Here is a 21935-nt window from a genome sequence, read left to right as displayed (position 1 = left end):
AATATGTCCAGATCCATTAGAAGCATAGATATGTTACCCTCAGGGAGAAAAATGGCTAAGTAGGAGCTTCACAACTTGATCATCAGTTTGTCATTCCCAGCCTTCGTATTGATTCTAAGTTGTATATGATCACAGAACATTTACAAATGAAGGTATTTTCTCTGTTGTTTTAAATGGTTATTCCCATCCTTTATTTCTTTGGTTTTCCATTAAATTCTTTGTCTCAAAGCACTTTAATTTTTTTTTCCCAAGAATTACATTATATTTTGGAGATAGTGCTCTGTTCCAGATTTTTAGTACTTTTTCCTAACTTAATGCCCAAATATGGGATAAGTTACTACCCTAAACCTAGACTGAGAGGCAGAATAGCAAAGTGGATAATGGATTGACCTTGAAGTATAAAAATTAAAATTAAATCTTAAATATAAAATTTTTATATTTTTGGAGATTTATTAAAGAACATTAGAAATAAAGGAATAAATGGAATATAAAATAGAAAAACCACTTGCCTGTGACTAATCAGCCATTTCAAAATCCCTGCACTTACCATCCTTGCCTTCAAGCCCAAGTGGCTGGGACCCTTCACATCCCTGCCTATCTCTTGACACACGTGTGCTTGTGATCCTGGTAAGACATTTAACCTCTCATTGTCCCAGACAATGGGGACAAGCAAGTGCTCATCTACACTGATAGAAGAAATTCTATACTGGGAAGGGCCAGTCTCATAAGCTAAGCTTCGAATAAAAACAGTATAGGATGAGGCTGTATACAGTTAAACCTCTGTACCTAAAACAGAACATCAGTGTTGGGCCGACTAATGTAGATTGAATTACTTCTATACACGCCCTCCAGAAAAGGCCCACTGAAAACACATGCCCTTAGGGCCAGCTATGTAGCCCTGCGGATAGAGTGCCTTGAAGTCAGGGGGACCAGAGTTCAAGTCTGGCCTGAGACACTTTCTAGTCGTGTGGCTGTGGGGAAGTCACTTAACCCCGATTGCCTATCCCTTGCTGCTCTTCTCTTAGAATTGAGTCTAAGGCAGAAGGTAAGGGGTTTTTTAAAAAAGCAAACATATATCTTGACTTTTATTTTGATTGGCTACCTGGATAGTTCTGAATTTACTGTAGGTATTATCTGACATTCTGTTTAATATAAATTGCATAGAGACAACTTAAATTTTTTTTAATTTGAAATAACTTTTTATGCATTAAAAATGAAAATGTTTTAAATAACAAGTACTATATAAGTCTTTAGGGCACAGATTTTGGAGGATGACAACAGCAAGGCCTTCTCCCTCCCCTGGACTCCCAAACTGATGTGTTGTTGAATAACATTAGTTTTAGAACTTTGATAACGTGAATTCTTTGTAATTTGGGTGGGTTGGTATTAGGGAAAAGATCTGTAGAAGGGGAGATTTAACAGCTATTCTCTGCTAGAAGAAAAGAACTTGGTAACCAAATGAACATTGCAGGAAGAACTAAAATCACTGCAAATTAGAGTGTTTGTGTCCTCAAAAGACAGGAACAATAATTAATGTGGAGATCACTTGACAGTGCGTGAAAGAGCTTGTACCTGGGAATCGGTGACAAAAAGTAAATTATAGTGATTAAATTCTGCTGCAGTATTTCTGGCTGGGCTCTGTTCCTTTCCACCATCCCTATTGATGATACTGCAGGTTTCTTGTGGCATCCCATAAGATCTGCATTAAAGTAGGTTGGTAATTACATAGAATTTATTATTTCTTGAGTGTCACTGAGAGAAACTATAAGCACTAATAACTTCTCAGGATTATTTTTTTAAGTCAGCCTATTAATTCTTATAAACTATTAGCTAGATAAAAGTCATGTTTGTGGGTGTGGGTTTTTTGGTGCTTTTTAAAAAAACATTTTTTGGTGAAATGCAGAAATCTAATATCAAATTTTATTGGTAATTATTTATTGGCTCTATTGGCTGTCTCACTTTTGGATTTCTTTTGGGTTTTAATGAGTTCAGCAATTAGCATAGTGTAGAATCCTGGGTCTGAAGTCAGTAAGAGTCCTTCTATTGACTTCAAATCTCACCCTAGACCCTTAGTAGTTTTGTGACTCTGGGCAAGACACTTAATCCCATTTGCCTCACTTTCCTCAGATATAAAACGAATTGGGGAAAGACATGGCATCTTTGCTCAAAAAAATCCCCAAAAAAGAATTATAAAAAGTTGGACATGACTGAAATGACTGAATAGCAATGCTTCAGAATAATTAGTGGTCAAAGTAAGAGACTGATTTCTTAAGGTGGCTCTTTCCTTTAGCAGTGTGTCATTCTGACCCTGCCTGCAGTGAGTTGCTTTTCTATGTTGACAAAAGACTTTCCTCGTAAACATTAAATAACCCTTGTCTTACTGAACAGAGCAAAGGCCAGCCATGGGTGCAAACCAGGAAGAATGCTCCAGTTCTCTCACTACCCCTGCCCACCACTGTTGGGCACTGAATTGTAATGATTCAAATATTTTAACCTCTGTCTTTCCCTTCCTGTCACTTAGCCAAAAAGAGTTCCCTAGAAAAAGCATTCAAATAGTTGTTGCAATCTTTCTCCATTTTTTTTATATTGGCTCCTTAGGTTTCAGTATACTCTGCTAATGTCCTTTTACCTTCTACTCAATTTAACCCTTTCTTTTTGGAGGGAGCTTTTAGTGGTTGGGGCTGGAGCAGGGAACCTGCTTCTATTATAAGAGTATATCCTAGAGTGCTGATCCTAAGCATTCTCTTTATAACCTTCTTGACTAGCCTGAATTCCTAATTCCACTGGCAATACTCCCACTAGTCTTCCTGATCTTGATAGTATCTCACTGTGTCCTGTTTTATTCAAGAGATCATTGACTATATATGTCTGCAATTGTATAAAATTATGTGTCTGTGTTACACACACACACACACACACACACACACACATTTCCAGCTGATCTTCATTGGACCAAAGTTTGTTGTTAGAAGGCTAATACCTCACAACATGAGGCTGGCTAATAGTGGATATAAAACAAATTCCATGGAAAAACACTCACTTGGATTATCAGTGCACAATAATTTTCATAATTATCTTTTCTGATTTATCTATTAAGTTTCCTTCTCACACTTGAAGGAGTGTGTATATGGGGAAGCAGAGTAGATTTTCTACTTTCATGACAAAGACTAGTAGCCTACCCTTCCAGTTACTACTGGTAAACAGTACGGTAATATGAATACAAATACACCTTCAGTTTTTGCAGTATCGATCAAAAAGTATTTATTACATATCTACTAGGTGTTAGGTTCTAGAGAGACAGAGACAAATATGGAACAGTCCTTGCCTTGGAGGAGCTTGCAATGTCAGCTATAGCAGGCAATATATACATATATAGGTATATACAAAATAGATACTAGATCATAGAAGGATGGGTGGTGAGGGAGAGAGCAAAGAGGCACTAGTATCTAAGGGAATAAAGGCAGCCTAAGTGGCACCGTAATAGGGGGCCAGGAGGGAAATAGATCTCATGAAAGTCGAGCTAGTGATAGTGATTTCAAAAAATAGAAAAAAGAATCAATGGAACATTTTTTAAAACAACAGAAAAAGGCTTGGTGGCGTCCACAGAGAAACAGAATAGCTTTAAAATTAACCCTACTGAATTTGTGATAATTCCTTTTTATAAAAAGTTGTTTTTGATATAAATTTGTAGTTTCATATACAACTCTATTCTTTGCCTACAGAAATGTTCACATGAACTGAGGTTTATCAAGTATGTACTAACAAAAAAATTTTGGAAATTTAAAAGGCAAAATTTCCATGCATGGAGGACAGACACTGCAGATATAGATAGGAATTCTCTTTGCACACCTATGAGTAACAGTTAAGAAGACCAGGAAAGAATTATATAATAAGCCTAAAAAAGTAGATTAGGACCAGGTTGTGAAAGGTTTTAAATGCCAAATATAGGACGTTATATTTGATCTTAGAGATAATAGGAAACTATTAAATTTGATTAATGAGGGAAATGACATGATCAAAACTAAACTGTAAGCAAAATACTTTGACAACTCAGTCAATGTGGTAGATGAAGTAGGGAGAGACTTCAGGGAAAGCAACCAGTTAGGAGGGTCATGAACCCCTTTGGCAGTCTGGTGAAGGCTATAGTAGATCCTTCTCAGAATTATATTTTTTTCATTCATAATTTTAAAAATGCTGAGTTTCAGTTAGAGGCCTTTTTTCTCATCTAAGTTCATGGACCTCTTAAAATCTCATATTCAGTGAACCTGGGTTAAGAATCCCTGACATAGAGGACAGTTCTTTCTTATATTTAAATAGAATTCTCCTGCTACAGTTTAAGTCCACTCCTCACTTAATCGCCTACATAGGCGTATGAAATAAAGCTCTCTATCATACTAAACAGTAATACATTTGAAGAAAGCAATTATCTTTTTCCTTTCTCAATTATAGTCTGGTTATCCACCATTCTTCTGATTTCCTATTCCTATGACCCTTCTTTTTAACTTTTAATCTTTGGGTTCTTCAGATTTTTCTTAATGATTTTTATAAACCAAATTTGAACATAGTGCTCCATTCTAATAAGACTCTTACCTATATCAATATATTCAAAATATTCTTAGTTCTTAAAGCTCTATGCTTTACTCTAACTTCTCACTATTTAGATTTGTGATTTTTTTTTCCTTAGTGTACTACCATATATTGTTAAGATTACTGTTTTCGGGGGCAGCTGGGTAGCTCAGTGGATTGAGAGCCAGGCCTAGAGATGGGAGGTCCTCGGTTCAAATCTGACCTCAGACACTTCCCAGCTGTGTGACCCTGGGCAAGTCACTTAACCTCCATTGCCTAGCACTCTTCTGCCTTGGAACCAATATGCAGTACTGATTCCAAGATGATAGGTAAGCATTTTTTTAAAAAATTGCTGTTTTCAAGGAATCTTTTTAGTTTGTTGCAGTTATTCAAACCCTCCATACAAATTCAACAGAACAATTCAGCAGATATTTATTAAGTCCCTCTTCTGTTTATATACTTTATAAGGTATTAGGGATACAAAGACAAGAAAGGGCCTGATCTATGCTCTAAAAGGAACATACATGTCTCAATCCTTTTGATATATTTTTCTTCTCCAATTTTAAAATTTCAGTGACTATCCTGACCATTCTCCAAATATCCCTTAAAGTGTGGCATTCAGTTTGAGCCACAAAACTGTTAAAAAGACTGATTTGGGGGGGCAGCTGGGTGGCTCAGTGGATTGAGAGTCAGGCCTGGAGACAGGAAGTCCTAGGTTCAAATCTGGCCTCAGATACTTCCCAGCTGTGTGACCCTGGGCAAGTCACTTGACCCCCATTGCCTAGCCCTTACCACTCTTCTGCCTTGGAGCCAATACACAGTATTGACTCCAAGACAAAAGGTAAGGGTTTTAAAAAAAAAAATTTTTAAAAGACTAATTTGTGCTAAACATTTTGGGAACATTATCTCTCTAATTAGTATCCTTTACATTCTCCATCACCTGGAGAATTTTTTTGCCTCTTTTTTAATAATTTCTTAATTCATAATTCTTAAGAATTACATAAAACCCTAAAGTCAGTTGTTTACTCAACTATTTAGCCTGTTTTTTAGATTTTGGTGCAGCTGTTGGACAGGTGACTAATTGTGAGTCTCCCACTTCTGAGAATATCATAATAATGTGCAGTGTGCCTTAAACCCACCCCTCCCATGCCCAATCAGGAGATGACTCCTAGGTGATTCCTTGCATCAGCTATTAAGTTGTGCTCCCTGCAACAATACCGAATGGTGATTGACTGTCAAATTTTCCAGTCAAGGTGGTTGTTGCCATCAGTATTTTGACATATTATAGCAGTGTACTAGGCCCTGGTGGATTGGCTTTTAATGTTTTGTTTTAAAGACCACTTCAGATCTGAGTTGATCATACAGCAGCTCCCCATATGTTTTGCGGTTTGTTTGTGTGGCAAAACCATCAGAGGGTACCCAGGAGCAAATTATCTCATCTCTCAGTTGTGCTGAAGTATCCTGTTAGCCAACATTAAGTGTTTAAAACAATCATTTATTATAATATGAGGACAGGGTTGTCCTTGCCATAAAGTTAAGAAAATTTGTATTGCTTTTTAATGTTTTCAGTGTTTTAATAGTTGAATAGGATGTAAGAATGTGTTGTTGAACATCTAAGATGCCAAGCTGTTTTTTTTTTAAACCCAATGCCTTCTATCTCAGAATTGATAATTTAAGCATTGGTTCCAAGACAGAAGAGCTGTAAGAGCTAGGCAATGACGGTTAAGTGACTTGTGTAGGATCACACAATAAGGAAATGTCTGATACATTTGAACCCAGCACTTTCCATCTCCAGGCCTGCTTCTCTATCCTCTGAGCCACCAAACTGTATATATTAAAACCATCAAAAGATATTCCTTGCCTTTTTAAGTATACTCTTAAGGTCATGTAGACTAGTTTATCAGGAATCCCAAACCAGTCACACTCACAACCAGTTGAACAATATTGTCATTTATTACAGAAAAAGCATTCAAGAAGAGCTAGCCATCTGGTAATATCTCTTTTACTATTCTTACTCTTCTGAGACTATTCTCTTTTTTATGGCAAGCCTAATTTTCCTACAGTGATTTAAAACCTGTTTTGAGTAATTAATTGCAGATGAATTCCAATAAAATTGCCATCATACTGCCAGCTCATTTCCTCTCACAAACTCCTCCCACTACCATACTAGTCCTCCCAAGATAAGGCAGAGTAGAAAGAGCCACCTACACAATTATCATTTCACATAATTTCTAGTGGAATTTCATAGGAATTGGAAGCCCTGTCTTGTGGCACTCTTGCCTGCCCTCCACAGGAACCAGTGAGCAGGGAATGAATGTCCTTAAATTTTATCAGGCCACGTTTACAGAGCACCCAGTTGAGGAACTGGAAGAAAGACTGACCATGTTTTAAGACCTTAATAAACAGGGAGTCGTGGCAATCAGGGTTTAATTGTTTCACCTTTAATCTTAAGGTATTTTAATTTTGAGGAAGTAATGAAGATATGGTTGGGTTTCACTGTTTATAGTGAAAGTATACCAAAGTACAAGTTAATAATAACAACAATGACAACTAACATTTATATCAAACTTCCTATGTGTGTCAGGCACTGTTTTTGGTGTCTGCAATTACCTCATTTGATCTTCAAACAACCCTGGATGTTAATTTCTATATTAATATCCTCATTTTATAGATAAGGAAACTGAAGCAGTCAGAGCTGTGACTTGCCTTGAGTCATACTGCCAGTACAGGTCAGAAATCATATTTTGAATTCGTGTCTTCTGCACTCCAAGTACATTATTCCATCTGATTTGCCACCAAGCTGCCTCCACATAAAACTAACATAAAGAAAGAAATATTAGCAAATTGAGTTTTAGTTTTTGTTCATAATCTTATTTCTTAATCTTATTGTTCACTTCAATTAAAAATGGTGGATAAACACACAGAGAAAGAACTGTGGGAGTAGAAACACAGAAGAAAAACAACTGCTTGATCACATGGGTTGATTGGGGATATGATTGGGAATGTAGACTCTAAATGATAACCCTAGTGCAAATATTAATAATATGGCAATAGGTCTTGATCAATGATACATGTAAAACTCAATGGAATTGCTCATTGGCTATGGGAGAGGGATGGGAGAAGGGGAGGGAAAGAACATGAATCTTGTAACCATGGGAAAAATTTTCTTAATCAATAAAATAAGAAAATAAAATAAAAATAGTGGATAAACATTGGTCTTAAGGCCAAGGAAGACCTGGGTTCAAGGCCTATCCTAAATGAATACTAGCTTATGTGACAGGGCAGTTTATTTAACCTCTCAGTGTCCATGCTAATCTGAAAGAACATGCCAAACTCCATTGGTAGAGGGAGTTTTCTCACCTTTCCCTGTACCATTAAAGTGACATGTTCGTTTCCTTTCTCTACTTATTCCTCATTTAAAAGTGTAGTTAGCTTTGAGTATATATCCATTTGTATAGAATGTATATTGGCATTGTGTTCCACACTATGAGCCAGTTCAGCCAAAAATTTCATTTATTTAAACCTCTATTCAAGGATAAATATTTCACTTATATAATCATATTTGTTAATAAACATCACGAGAAGACTATTTTAAATGGTACAAATTTGTGCATTCTTTTCTATTGTTACCTTGAGTGAGACTTTATCTCTACCTCAGTTTAAGAATTAACCTAAATGATGGAAGAAGAAACTTCTACTTTTTCAATGTTTTCATCATTCTTCCTTATTGAAACCATTCCTGTGTTCAGGCTTCATGTATATGTAGTTCAAAGAGGTTATTAGACAGTAGGCAACTCAGTGGATAGAACATTGGGCCTGGAGATAAGAAGACCTGAGTTAAAATTTTAGCCTCAAACACAAGCCACTTAACTTCTATTTGCCTTAGTTTCATCATCTGAAACCGGGAGCAGTACAAGCACCCACCTCTCAAGATAGTTGTAAAGATTGACAGATAATAAAGAGTGTTTTGCCCAGTGCCTGGTACTTTCTAGGCTCTTCCCTTCCTTTCCCCTTATTAAAATTACTGAATTTGCTTTAAATGTGTGATTTCATCAGGAACCCCCAACATGAAAACTCCTACTAATGGAAGTCAGCCATTTCTCTGGTAATTTATAGTCTTAGTGAGTTGTCTTGTGACAGTGACAAACCAAGTTTGGACCTCTGCCTAATTTCTTAGGCCCTGAACTTGGTTTGTCACTGTCAGTCTGGGGTACTTACAGGTTATATAATTTGCCCTTGCTCACACATTCTAGACTGTGCCAGAATCAAGTCTTGAACCCACGTCCTCCTAAGTTCAAACCTCTCCATTTTATCTTGTTACTTCAAATTAATAGCATGATTTGAAATTGTATTTGAAATTGAATTGAAATTGAAAAGTATCTGTACTTGTATTTAAAAAAAAAAAACTTATGAGCTATAAAGCCCCATATAAAAGTAAGCTGGTTGGTATTATTTTCACAGAGGATAAAATTACTTTAAAATAACCCCTGAGAACACAGGGTAAAGATTTGCTCCATTAACATCTATATATAGGTATGGGTGGTATCCTCACAAATTTCTGTTTCAGTGTGTTTCTCTTATACCATATATGTGGTTTTTTCTCTTAATAACTCTTAATTTATTGTGCATCATTTTTCTTTTTCTATAAAGTCTGTGTGTTTGTCTCTGTCCCACTCTTGCTGTCTGTTTTCTCTACCAGTGCCTCTATTTTTCTGCATATTTCTCTCTGCTTCTTCTTTTTAATTTCTATCCATACATCTGTTTTATTTACCTTTACTTGGCTCTCATGATGACTCAATTTTCATAGGTGTTTTAATTATTTCCTGAATGGAATTTTATGTTCTCTGTTCTCATTTGAAAAGCTAATCAGTGAGACATAACTGTCTTTTTTGATTATGTAGCCCTTATTTGAATGTTTTCTCTGGGCCAGTAACCCATAATGGGAAGGAAAAATCTTTTAAAAAGAGGATCATATGATTATATTAGGAGAGGGAAACTATGATTGTTCAGTTACTTTAGAAGAGACTCTGAAGCAGATAAATGACAGAGATGGAAATTTACTTTTCTCTTTGTTTATCTTGATCTTCATCCAAGCTCTTTATCTTTTTGCCAAATTTTAGTCCAATTAGTCCCTTGCAATTAGAAGAATGAAGGAAGCTTTACCATCTTGATAGTCTGCAGATATCATTTGTTTTTTGTTTATTATAGAGGTCCTTTGTTGTCAAAGTTAATCTAGGTAAATTTGAATTATGACCAAGCCTCCTAAAAAATTCATATTTGCTAGTTTTATTTCTTAACCTCTCCTAAATCTTTTCCTGGATTCATTGAGATAGGGAATGGACAATCTATATACAGTTTATGATCCCCCTGAACATCCAGAAAGTTAGAACTAATTGGTTTTGCCTTAAAGCTAGGAATGTCAGTAGGACACAGTATTATGAGATAAAATCCAGAGGGGCATTGTATAGGGCATGGTCTTGACACTTAGAACATTCTCTGAAGCTAAATTCCCTTGAGAATTCCATATGAAAGGAACCTTTTCTTACTTAGACCATAAGCACTTATGTGTCAGGAAATGTGCTAAGTGCTAGAGATATAAATAAAGGGAGAAAGAAGACCAGTCCCTGCCCTCAAGGAGATCATAATATAATGGGGAGAGACAACAAACAAATATGTACCAACAGAGGTATCAGAGACTCTGGTCCCATGCTGGAGAGGCTACACTCTTGAGATCCCTAAACCAATTGCTAATGGGAAGTATTTAACAGAATAAAAGTTAATATATGGTTTTCTAAGTTAATAATGTGTGCCTGATGCAGATCCTTAAGTGTGGTTTAGTAGTCCCTGTTTCTATTTGAGTTAGTCTCCACTGAAGTACAGACTTCATAGAAAAGGTAGGATAAGTAAACTGGAAGTCTCAGTGGTCAGTTTTTAAATACTATTTGAGTTTTGTCTTCATTCAGATGCCTGGAACAGCGCAGGTACAAATAGTGAGAAGGAGCTTTGACTTGTCTAAATTCCCTGTTGGCATAAGATTAAAGACTTAAAACTATAAAAGGACTTTTGAATGTCATCTGGTTTTACAGATGAGGAAACTGAGGCTGCAGAGTTTGCCTGAGGTCACCCAGGTAGTAAGGGGCAGTGCTGAAATTTGAACTTGAAGCCTAAGATTCTCTAGTCATCCATCTTTCCTTTGAGCTCCACTTTTCAATAGTTTACCATCAGAATATTCAAAGCACTAAGAGTGAACCAAAGGAAAAATGTTCCGTCCATCAAGCAACTCTGTCATGTTTTAACCCAAAAGCAAAAATGTTGATAAGCAACCTTTATATGAGAATATAGAAGCCTTAACCAAGACTAAGGTTGAATTTGCTTTAAGGGTAAGCATAAAAAGGACATACAGTTTCCCACCCCTTCTCCTATTTCTCTGCCTTATCTCCTCCATGATCATCATAGCCATGGATACTCATCCCTAAAAACTCCAAACCATCACCTATCTTTCCAGTCTAAACTGTAATGAACTTCAATAATAATGACTTTTTCAGAAAGTTTCTTTGACATTCTCGTATATTTTGTTTGGAAAAAAAAAAGTGCATAAAGGGCCCCAGGTTAACACTTGTTACTCCGACAATGGATATTTAAATTATAGGCAGAATGAAAGTGGAGGCTAACAACTGAGCTCCATTAGAAGTGTATAAATTATTCATCTTTTTGGGACTCCTACCCTCAGCCATGGCAGGAATTTTAACATTGTGTTCCCAGTAACAGAATATGGCTTTAGTAAATAATTACACCAGATGCCTACATGCAAACTTAAGTCAAGTTTTGTCTTTGTTACACTTCTCTCCCAGTACCATGAGTTCACGACACTCTGCCAGCCCAGTTGTTTTCACCAGTGCCAGAAGTTCACCCAAAGAAGAGCTTCATTCTGCCACTTCCCCGCAGCTCGCGCCTTCTTTCTCCTCCTCCTCTTCCTCCTCTTCTGGTCCTAGAACTTTCTACCCTCGGCAGGGTGCTACTAGCAAGTACCTGATTGGATGGAAAAAACCTGAAGGGACAATAAACTCTGTGGGGTTTATGGATACAAGAAAGTAAGAGCATTTTTTGCTTCTATTGCTTGGTTGTTCATTTTAAACATGAAGAAGAGACAATCCAGATCTGCTTCCTTAGAGAAAATAACATGAAAAGTGGGAGGAGGGAAGAGGGAAAGATATTCACACTTATTATTTTTTTACAAATTGATTATGATATTTCACCGCATCATTTCGCTAATCTTCTTCCTTGAAGGAGAGATGACATTGACATTAGGATTTGATTCTCAGATCTCCAAAGATAGAAAAACACACTTCAGAATAATTGGCCAACTGGTGTGCCTATCGAACACGTTTGATGTTCTTGCTAGTGTTAAATGCAAAATTCTCAGCTGATGATAGTAACTGTACATGCAGCTAGACACCCAAGGGAATGTCCAAAAATGAATTCCTAAATACACATACATGTGCACATACACACACATACATGTGTGCGCACACTATATATAGATATACACATAAAATATGTGTCTTCACATGATAGAAATGGAAAGGTATGTTGAGTTATTTGTTTTTGCGGAAAACTTTGGGTGTAGGCAGATAACCAATATTTTATTTCCAACAGGCCTGGTGCCATTTTTTTTACTCAACTTTTAGTCATATTTACTTATTAAAGTGACTAGCCCTTTAGTATTTAAAGAGTTAATTATTTAAACATGTTTCATTTCTTGGCAAGTGATTATTTAAATAAGATATGATTTAATTAGATTACAGTTCATCTCCCTCCTTCCCTCTTCCACAGACCTCTTCCCTAGGTTAGGATGCTATACTCAGTGTTATTGATTTTAGTTTCTACTATCTCCTTCTCTTTTAAGACGCCACCAAAGTGATGGCAATGAAATAGCCCACACCAGGTTGCGTGCCTCTGCCAGGGACCTCCGGGCATCTCCAAAGCAAACATCTAAGTCAACAATTGAAGAGGATCTAAAAAAACTAATCGACTTTGAAAGCCCAACTCCTGAATCACAGAAAAATTTTAAGGTATGTGAAAGGACTTTATTTATTTATTGATCAACAAGCATTTATTAAGAACTTTAAAACAGTGGCTACCTTCAAAGAGCTTATATCCTAATTGAGAGATACAAATGTATATAAAATAAATACAGGGTAATTTGCTGGGGGGAAGGAGGGGAAGGAAAAGAGTTCAAGTAAGAGGAAGCACCATAAGGTGATATTTGAACCCAGTTCAAAGGAAATTTTTTTTTAATATTTAAATACTTATTTTACTGAGTGCTAGAGACACAAAAAAGGAGCAGAAGCACTATTTCTGCCCTCCAGGAATTCACATTCTGATGTAGCAGACAACATTTAAATAACTACATGCACACATAGCTAGAGTGATCAGGATCTTGGAGGAAAGGCATTAACAGGAGATAGAGCTTGTGAAGGTGGGATTGGAGCTGACTCTTGAGGAAAGCCATGTGGCTGACAAGTGATGGGGAAAAGAGGAGAGCATCTCAGGCATGGAGTCGGGAGATTATGTGAGAGGAACAGCAAGTAGCCCAGCAGAGCTAGATGGGAGAGCACACGAAAAGGAATAAAGCACAAGAATAATGAAAATTTGGGAAGATATTCTGCTGTGATGGGCTTTGAGTGCCAGACAGAGACTAGAGTGGATTTTGGAGGTAACAGGGAATCACTGAAGCTCATTGAGCAGGGATGGTTGAAGGCAGCATCCCTTGGGACCAAGGAGAATGGATTGGAGTAAAGAGAACAGTGGGAGAACAGGGAGTCCGACTAGAAGGTTATTGCATTAGTCCAGGTGCTGGGTAATGGCGGATGTGGCTATGTGATGAGAGAAAGGGGACGTATATACCAGAGACGTAAAAAGGCAGAAATGACAAGATTTGACAGCAGGTTGTATTTGTGGTGTGCATTAGAGCCATGAGTCAAGGTTGACACTAAGGTTGGAAGATAGTGTCCCTCGTTGTTAGTCATTTCCAGTTGTGTTTGAATCCTCATGACCTCATTAGAGATTCTGGCAAAGATACTGGAGGGGCTTGTCATTTCCTTCTCCAGCTCATTTTATAGATGAGAAAGTGGAGGCAATCAGAGTGAAGTGACTTGCCCAGGATCACATAGCTAGTAAGTGTCTGGGGCCAGATTTGAATTCAGGAAAGTGAATCTTCCTCACTCCAGGCCTGATGCTCTATCCACCACACCACCTTGCTGTCCAGTGTCCCTCGGAGTAATGGGACATTTGGAAGGTGGGAAAATGTGAAGGAAAGGATAGTCACTTTTTTCATAGTGGTTTTGAGGTGTGTACAGGATATGTAGTTCTAGATATCCAAAACTGTTGATAACATGGTACTGCAGTTCAGAAGAGAGAATTGGATTACATGTATGATAGATCCTGGGACTCATCCAATGGTCATTGAATCCATGAGAGCTGAGAAGCTCACCAAATGAGTAGGAAGGGAGAAAAGATGAATCCAGGATACTCTCAGCTATCAGAGGGCCACCTAGGTGAAAATCCAGCCAAGGACACTGAGAAGAAGTAGGTAGGAGGAAAGCCAGGAGAGAAGAGTCATGAAAATCTAGAGACGTGGGAATATCTAGAAGAATCTGGTAATCCACAATGGTGGAAGTTGCAGAGAGCTCGCAGAATAGGAGGACTGGTTGAATTTGGCAATCGAGGAGTAATTGCCAACTTAGAAAAGTTTCAATTAACTGATAGTCAGAAGCTAGACTGCAGGGGATTCAGAGGAAAGGAAGTACAGGCACCTGCTCTAGACAGACAGCTTTCTCTTCGATTTTAGCCAAGAAGGAGGGGATGCATATAGCACAAGAGTTTGTTCCCTTTCAGATTGAGGGATTTGGCTAAGGCTGGGGGAGACATGGGTGTGTTTGTAGACTTCAGGCAAAGAGCCAGTAGAAAGGAGAATCCTAATTGGAAAAGGTGAGGAGAGAGTACATTGCAGCCATAGCAGACAGTAAAGGACATGGAGTACCTTGTGAGGAACAGCAAAAAGTCCCATTGGCTGAACTGTAGACTATAAGAAGGGGAAGAATGTACTTTCAGATTGGAAAGGAAGGTTAGTACTAAGAAGGGGTTTAAAAGTTATTCTAAGAAATTTATAATTTATCCTAGAGACATGAAGGAACCCTTGGAGTTTTAAGTAGGGAGAGGGAGACCTGAGTTTTAGAAGAATCACTTTGGTGACTTTGTAGAGAATAGGCTGGAGAGACTGGAGCAGGGGGACCAATTAAGAAGATACTTCATTCATTTAGGTGAGAGGTGAGGAAGGGCTGAACCAAGAGTGACTATCTACAGAAGGTGTGCAAGGAGGGACAAAATTTGACCATTAATTGAATGTGAAAATGTTAAGTGAGACAGGACTATATTCATCTGGTGATTTTCATATCACTATTTCAGAAGTGCTGAAAGACACTAGTTGGTCCTTTTGATTTTTTTTAATACTTTGTCCTCACAGATCCTACCTTTCAAGACCTGAATAATCTTTGACATTCTTTTTCTTTGATTTCCCCAAGTCAGGCATCATCAAATCTTGATGTTTTATGAACTTTTTATTTTTAAATTGATTAATTTTTTTAAACCCCTACCTTCCATCTTGGAATCAGTACTATGTATTGGTTCCAAGGCAGAGGAGCAGTAAGGGCTAGGCAATGGGGGTCAAGTGACTTGCCCAGAGCCACACATCTAGGAAGTGTCTGACGTCAGATATGAACCCAGGACCTCCCATCTCTGGGCCCGGCTCTCAATCCACTGAGCCACCTAGCTGCCCCTTGTGAACTTTTTTAAAAATGATAAAAGAATCATATTGTAAAGGACAAGCTGGTTTTGATCAGTTACTCTAAGATTCTCTAAAAGATAGTGAATTATAATGGCTCCTCAAGTAACCTTACCCTGATTTATAAAAATTCACTTTTCCTTTTGTATACAAACAAATATTATTTGATTTTGTCTTTGTTTTCTCATTAGATTAAAAGGCCCATGAGTTCATGAATAATGTCTTCTGCTCCTTTATGTTCTCCCCCTAGCATTTAAAATAAGAGTAAAACTGAAATGACAACTTAGTAATGATTTTATTAATGACTGGAATGGATGTGTACAAAGCATGCTTATCTAACATACCAGCTATGGTTATGTGAGCAAATGTTCATGACAAAGAATTCTTGTGAGAGAGAATACATTATACTTTAGGCATAGAAATTGATCAGTAAAAAATTATTAAACAAGTATGATTATTTGTATTACTATTAAATATTGCATTTATAATAAAATATCCAGTTTCTTCTTTTTTTTATCTAATGTGATCATAGGTATACTGAGAGAAGTATAGTATCCAGAATGAGGGAGGAGGTGTTGGTTCCTCACTTCTCTACCTAGGTCAGATTCCATCTATAGGATTATATTACATGCTGAGGCCACATTTTAAGAAGAACATTTAAAGACTGGAGATTATTCAGAGGATGAGCATGATGGTGGGCAGACCAGAACCTATGAGAAAGAGGGGGTGTTGGTGGAGGAATATGGAAGTGACCTAGTAGTTGTCTTTGAGCATTTATTGCAAGGAAGATAGGGATTATGTTCTTTTTTCCAAAGGGTATATAACTTGGAGCCAAGGGTAGAAATTTCAAAGAGGCAAATTTAGGTTCAGTATTAGAAGTGATTTCCTAAGAACTGCAGCATCGTTCCAGAATTGGAAATGTGTGTCATGGAGGACTTAATGGGCTCTTCTGTCCCTGAAGTTCTTTGGGCTGAGGATGGACAAGCACTTGTTGGGTAGGTTGTAAAGAGAATCCCTCTTCAGGTATAGTTTTTATTTACATTCCCTCCAAAGTCTCCTCCAATTCTGAGTCGATGATTCTACAATTCTTTTCCTGCTATTGACTGCCCAGCTAGCATCATTTTGCTCAGATCCCTCTTATAACAACAAAAGAAATCATATTTTCCCCAATCTAGCACAGGCTTTCTACCATAACTACTCTTCCTAAGATAAGAACTGTTGCAGAAAGATGCCAAAAACCTACACTTCATCAAGAAGATCAAGAATGAACTTTGGATGTGATTGATTGGACTGAACTTTTGATTGAACATTTATTGTAACATTTATGCCAAAAGGGACTGCCCCTAATTTGGCTTTCTGTCAATGCGCCTAGCAAACATTGGTTTTGCTTTCTTTTCTTTTCTATTTCCTCTCTCACTATTCTAATTTCTCCTAGAAAATTGAATATTGTGTATATCTTTAGTTAGAAGTGAATTTAGAACTACAAAATGATTATGTTAAATGATCAATGGGGAGACTAGTCTCCCAATGATCATCAGGGGGGATTGTAAACCTCAAATTTCCTTAGACTTATAATTGTTGAAAATTTCACCATTGGGATATTTCATACTTGGAAAATTTCTTACTGATAGTCTATTGGAATGGGAACTCCATTGGCATGGGAGGTTCCTTCTCTTCCCTTCTTAAGATTACTTTAGGACAGAAACCCTTTGCTGAACAATGGAAAGGACTTTGACCTATGCTTAAGCATAGAACAGGAATTTCTTTGAGTCTTGATTGATTTTAGAATTGATACAATGGAGATACTTGGAATAAATCTCCACCCTATTCAGTCCTAATAGGATTGAGTAAGGGCTGCAGCCTAGATCAAAATTTAATTATTCCAATCTCTACCATACTCAAGTTAACAGGATTTAGAAAGGGCTGTAACAAAAGAGTAAAGATTTAATCATTTGAAAAATATGACCTTCAACAGACATGTGCAAAAGCCAGAAACCTCTGGGCGGTCCTGGGTTAAGCGAGAGCCTCCATTGACAGGGAAATTGATGAAGAGTGATTGGTAGATGTGAGGACTGAGGGGAGGCAACTTGGATGGTGTCCAAAAAGATAGGAGGGTCTGGAGACTGAAGGAGGTGGTGTTTTTTTTGGGTCGGTGTTGTTCCTGGGCTCTGAGGAAGCTTGCTCTGAAGGAAGCTGAAGGTGGGGGCCTCTGAGACTGTTTCTCCATTTTGGACACGTGAGTAATAGGGACTGATCTCTTTTCTTTGCCCCAGCTATCTAAGGGCTTGGGCCTTTTGGCCCAGCCTAAACAGAAGGGGTATTTAAGCCCTATTCCCTTCTCTCCCCTTTCTCTCTCTCTATATATCTCTAATTCCTTTCTTGCTCCTATTGTAATTAAACTCCAAAAAAGGCTGACGGCTGACTTGAGTTTTTCATTTAGGAATTACATAGCTGATTCCTTGGCGACCTTAAATTAATATATATCAGTCTTTTAAAGTGATTCCCTTGTAACAGAACTGAGGTTTCAACTGGACATTTGGATACTGTGATTAGGCAAATAGAAAAAGAAATAAAACTAATACTAATAATTCACATCTGTATAACAGTTAAAGGTTTATAATTTACTTACCCCCACAAAACCTATGAAGTAAGTGATAGCCAATATTGTCTCGATTTTGCTAATTAATAAACTGAGATCTAAGAGGCTTATTATCATACAGCAAATAAGACTAATAATATCCTACTCTGAAAATTTCCATGTTCAGTTTCTTCCGTACCCTGGAGCAGAAGTTCTTAACATTTTTTTGTGTCCTGGACCTCTTTGACAGGTGAAGCCTCTGAAACCTTTAAAAGAACTTGGGGGTGGTAGGGCAACTAGATAGCTTAATAGATTGAGAGCCACGGGGGCAGCTGGGTGGCTCAGTAGATTGAGAGTCAGGCCTAGAGACCAAAGGTCCTGGGTTCAAATCTGGCCTCAGACACTTCCCAGCTGTGTGACCCTGGGCAAGTCACTTAACCCCCATTGCCTAGCCCATACCACTCTTACCAATACCACAAAGTATTGACTCCAAGATGGAAGGTAATGGTTTATTTAAAATTTAAAAAAAGATTGCGAGCCAGGCCTAGATATGGGAAGTCCTGGGTTCAAATTTGGCCTCAGACACTTCCTGCTGTGTGACCCTGGGCAAGTCACTTACCACCATTGCCTAACCCTTAGCACTCTTCTGCCTTGGAACCAATACACAATATTGATTCTGAGAGAGAGAGAGAGAGAGAGAGATGGAGGGATGGATGAATCTTCTAGGATCTGTTTAAAATGAAAACTATACTATTCTTAAACTACTAATAAATACTCCCAGTCTTTATTAAAACAGAAGAGGAATTGCTTTAGGGGTGTTAATATCTCCCTAATGCTGTTGTTTTTTTTTTTGTGGGAAGGGAGAAGTTTTTGCCAAAAGATAAAACTTGCTCCCTAAACTTCATCAACATTTACATAGAATAAATTCTGCTGTGAGATATCAGAAATGATTTATTATAAATATTTACATAATCACTTTTTAGATGTATAGGCTCTTGATTTCCGTAAATTCCATTTTATAAGTAAGCCTTGAACAGTTCATACTCGACACCCAGGGTGCAAATGGTTTCCCTGGCAACCTTTACAGAAGCAAGTGTTTGCAACTCCTTTTTGCATTTGTCAGAACCCAAAGAAGCTTATTAAAAATTTTAAATACCATATTCCAAATAAGAAATTATTTTATATTTTGCCTAAGAGATTAAAGGAAAATGAAATTTTCTCTGACAGGAACCTTTACCATAATAATTTCTGACTTAAAACTATTGAGGAATTGAAAGGTTTATGATTATGTCTTAATTTCTTGAAAAGTTTCATCAACATCTTCCTAGACCCAAAATTGCAGCATCACCTCCAGCAAGCTCCTAAATCACAGCCAGTCATCTGGCAGAGGATTGATACTGTTGCAGCATCCAAGCTTGGCTGGGCAGGGTGTCTAGTTGTGTATACAGATAATGTAAGACGGTAGGATTCCTAAAAATACAGTTATAGTCAGCTCTGTTCAAGTGAGATGACGTAGTCATGAAGCACTAAAAAACAGCCAGCCAGATGAGGGTAGTACAGGCAGTCTGAGTGATGAACAATGCCATTGTAGCAGCAGCCATATCTGCACACAAACCAGAGGATTGCCTTCGAAGATGGAGAAAATGGTTGGGGTACTTGGAAACACAACTATAGATGACTTCATATTTATATCAGTAATAGACATCCCTCTAATGGCCAGAGCACTGGACTCAGAGCTGGCATCCTTGCTCCACCATTAATTGTGTGGCTCCAGGCAAATCACTTAACTTTTCTGAAGCTCCATTTTGTTGTGTAAAATGAGAGCATTCAAATGATTAAGATCTCTGCCCATTCTAATATTCTGAGTATTCTGTAATTTTTTTTAACTAAGTGCTGTTCACATTTTAGTTAGCTCTCTATACCACAGAATATTTCTCTGTCTTTGGGCAGGAGATGATGATGATGATGATGATGATGATGATAACAATGGCTAATATTTATAGAGTGCTTTAAGGTTTGCAAAAGGCTTTTTCTCAGTTGATCCTCATAACCTTAAAAGATAGATGCAATTTTTATCCTCATTTTAGAGAGGAGAAAAAAAGACAAGTTAGGTGATTTGCCTGGGGCAGCAGTTCTCAACCTCTCAATTTGTAGCAATGAGAATACATAATGCATATCAGGTATTTACATTCCGAATTATAACTGTAGCAAAATTACAGTTTTGAAGTAGCCACCAAAATAATTGGTTTGGGGTCACGGCAACATGAGGAACTGTATTGTGGGGTCACGGCATTAGAAAGGTTGAGAACCACTGACCTAGGGTCACACAAATGATTAGTATCTGGGGCTGGATTTGAACTCTCAGGTCTTCCTGGCTCTAACTTCAGCTCTCTGTCCATTGTACCACCTAGCTGGTGGGGGAAAGAAAGGGAGTGTTATCCTTTTTCAGAAACCTTCCTGGAAATCTAAGTGGACTCAGAGAATTCAAGAATGATACTTTCTTTCTTCCACCCTCCTTCTGAAATGGTAATGTTTTCCCTTTTATATATTTATATGTAAATATAAATATATATATATATTTATAATATAATATATTATCATACACATGCTGATGATAATATATTATTATAGGTTAGACTAGTGAGGAGGAAGTAGCAACTCACTAGACAATCCTTTCCCTTTCTGAGTAGCTCTGCTAGGAGGCTTTTCCTGACATCAAGTCTAAATCTGTCTCTTTACAATTTCTATCCATTGCTTCTAGTTGTACCTTCTGGGGCCGGTCAGAATAAATCTAATCTTTCTTCTCCCTCCTTTCATATTCTATAGCAGCCAGATATCATGCCACCTATCATTGTTCCTTTTTTTTTTTCCGGACGAAACAATCTGTCCCTTCAAGTAAACATCATATGATATGATCTTGAGGCCTTTCATCATCGTGGTCATTCTAGATGCTGAAGCTTATCTGGGCCCTTTGAAAATCTGGTCCATGCAGCTGAACACAGTATTTCAGATGAGTTTTGGTCAGGACAGAATGCAGTGAACAATCACTTGCCTAAATCTGGGTTATGATGTTTCTGTGAAGACAGCCTAAGATCCTATTACCCATGCTGGCTTCCAGTCTTAAACAAATGTGTCAGACTTCACTCAATTTAACAAACTGAACTTGAATACAATTTTGTTTTGCTGGATTTATAGTCACTCATGGATTTGTCTCTTTTACAATTATACCAACCCTTCAGTGAGTCATACTTCCTATTGTTACCTCCTACAATGAAGTGCCTTTAAACTACCTCCTCCCCCTGGATGCCTCTATTCATATTCTTTTTGACAATTTGGGTGACATTCTGCAAGAAAACTAAAAGAGGGGGAAGCTAGGTAGATCAGTGGATTGAGAGCTAGGCCTAAAAATGGTAGGTTCTAGGTTCAAGTCTGGCCTCAGACACTTCCCAGCTGTGTGACCCTGGGCAAATCACTTAAGCCCCATTGCCTAGCACTTACTGCTCTTCTGGTGTTGATTCCAAGACAGAAGGTAAGGGTTTAAAAAAAAAAAAGAAAGAAAACTAAAAGAGTAACTGTTGGTTAACATGCAAATACTGTGTTGTATTGCATAAAGGGCATTTAGGTACTGCTAAGTTTCTATTGGTTACTAGTGAGCCTAACTAAAATCTTTTGCATGCAGAAAATTTTCAGGTGATAATCAGATTTGGTCATAAAAAAAGACAAAGACGTAGCCAGAGAAACAGATGCCTTTTTTTTTTTTTAATTTAAGGCAATGGGGATTAAGTGACTTGCCCGAGATCACAGCTAGGAAGTGTCTGAGGCCAGATTTGAACCCAGGACCTCCCTTCTCCAGGCCTGGCTCTCAATCCACTGAGCCACCCAGCTGCCCCCTCAGATGCCTTTTTAAAAGAAGTTGACTAGAACATTATTCAACTTCTTTTAAAAGCT

General features: G+C 37.7%; 1 protein-coding gene across 50 annotated transcripts in view; it reads left to right on the top strand.

Moving 5' to 3' along the window:
• SIPA1L1 (signal induced proliferation associated 1 like 1) overlaps positions 1-21935 on the top strand; it is a 368156-nt gene that overhangs the window by 330974 nt on the left and 15247 nt on the right. For all 50 annotated transcript variants that reach the window (XM_016423170.2, XM_056810730.1, XM_056810732.1 and 47 more), the window contains 2 exons: positions 11418-11657; positions 12473-12638. In XM_016423170.2, coding sequence (XP_016278656.1) covers positions 11418-11657; positions 12473-12638 — 406 coding nt within the window. The remainder of the gene's footprint in view (positions 1-11417; positions 11658-12472; positions 12639-21935) is intronic.

The sequence above is a fragment of the Monodelphis domestica genome, chromosome 1 (assembly GCF_027887165.1).
Source record: "Monodelphis domestica isolate mMonDom1 chromosome 1, mMonDom1.pri, whole genome shotgun sequence".
Taxonomy (NCBI): Eukaryota; Metazoa; Chordata; class Mammalia; order Didelphimorphia; family Didelphidae; genus Monodelphis; species Monodelphis domestica.
The sequence above is the reverse complement of the archived record's forward strand: the minus strand, read 5'-3'. Positions and strand labels throughout refer to the sequence as shown.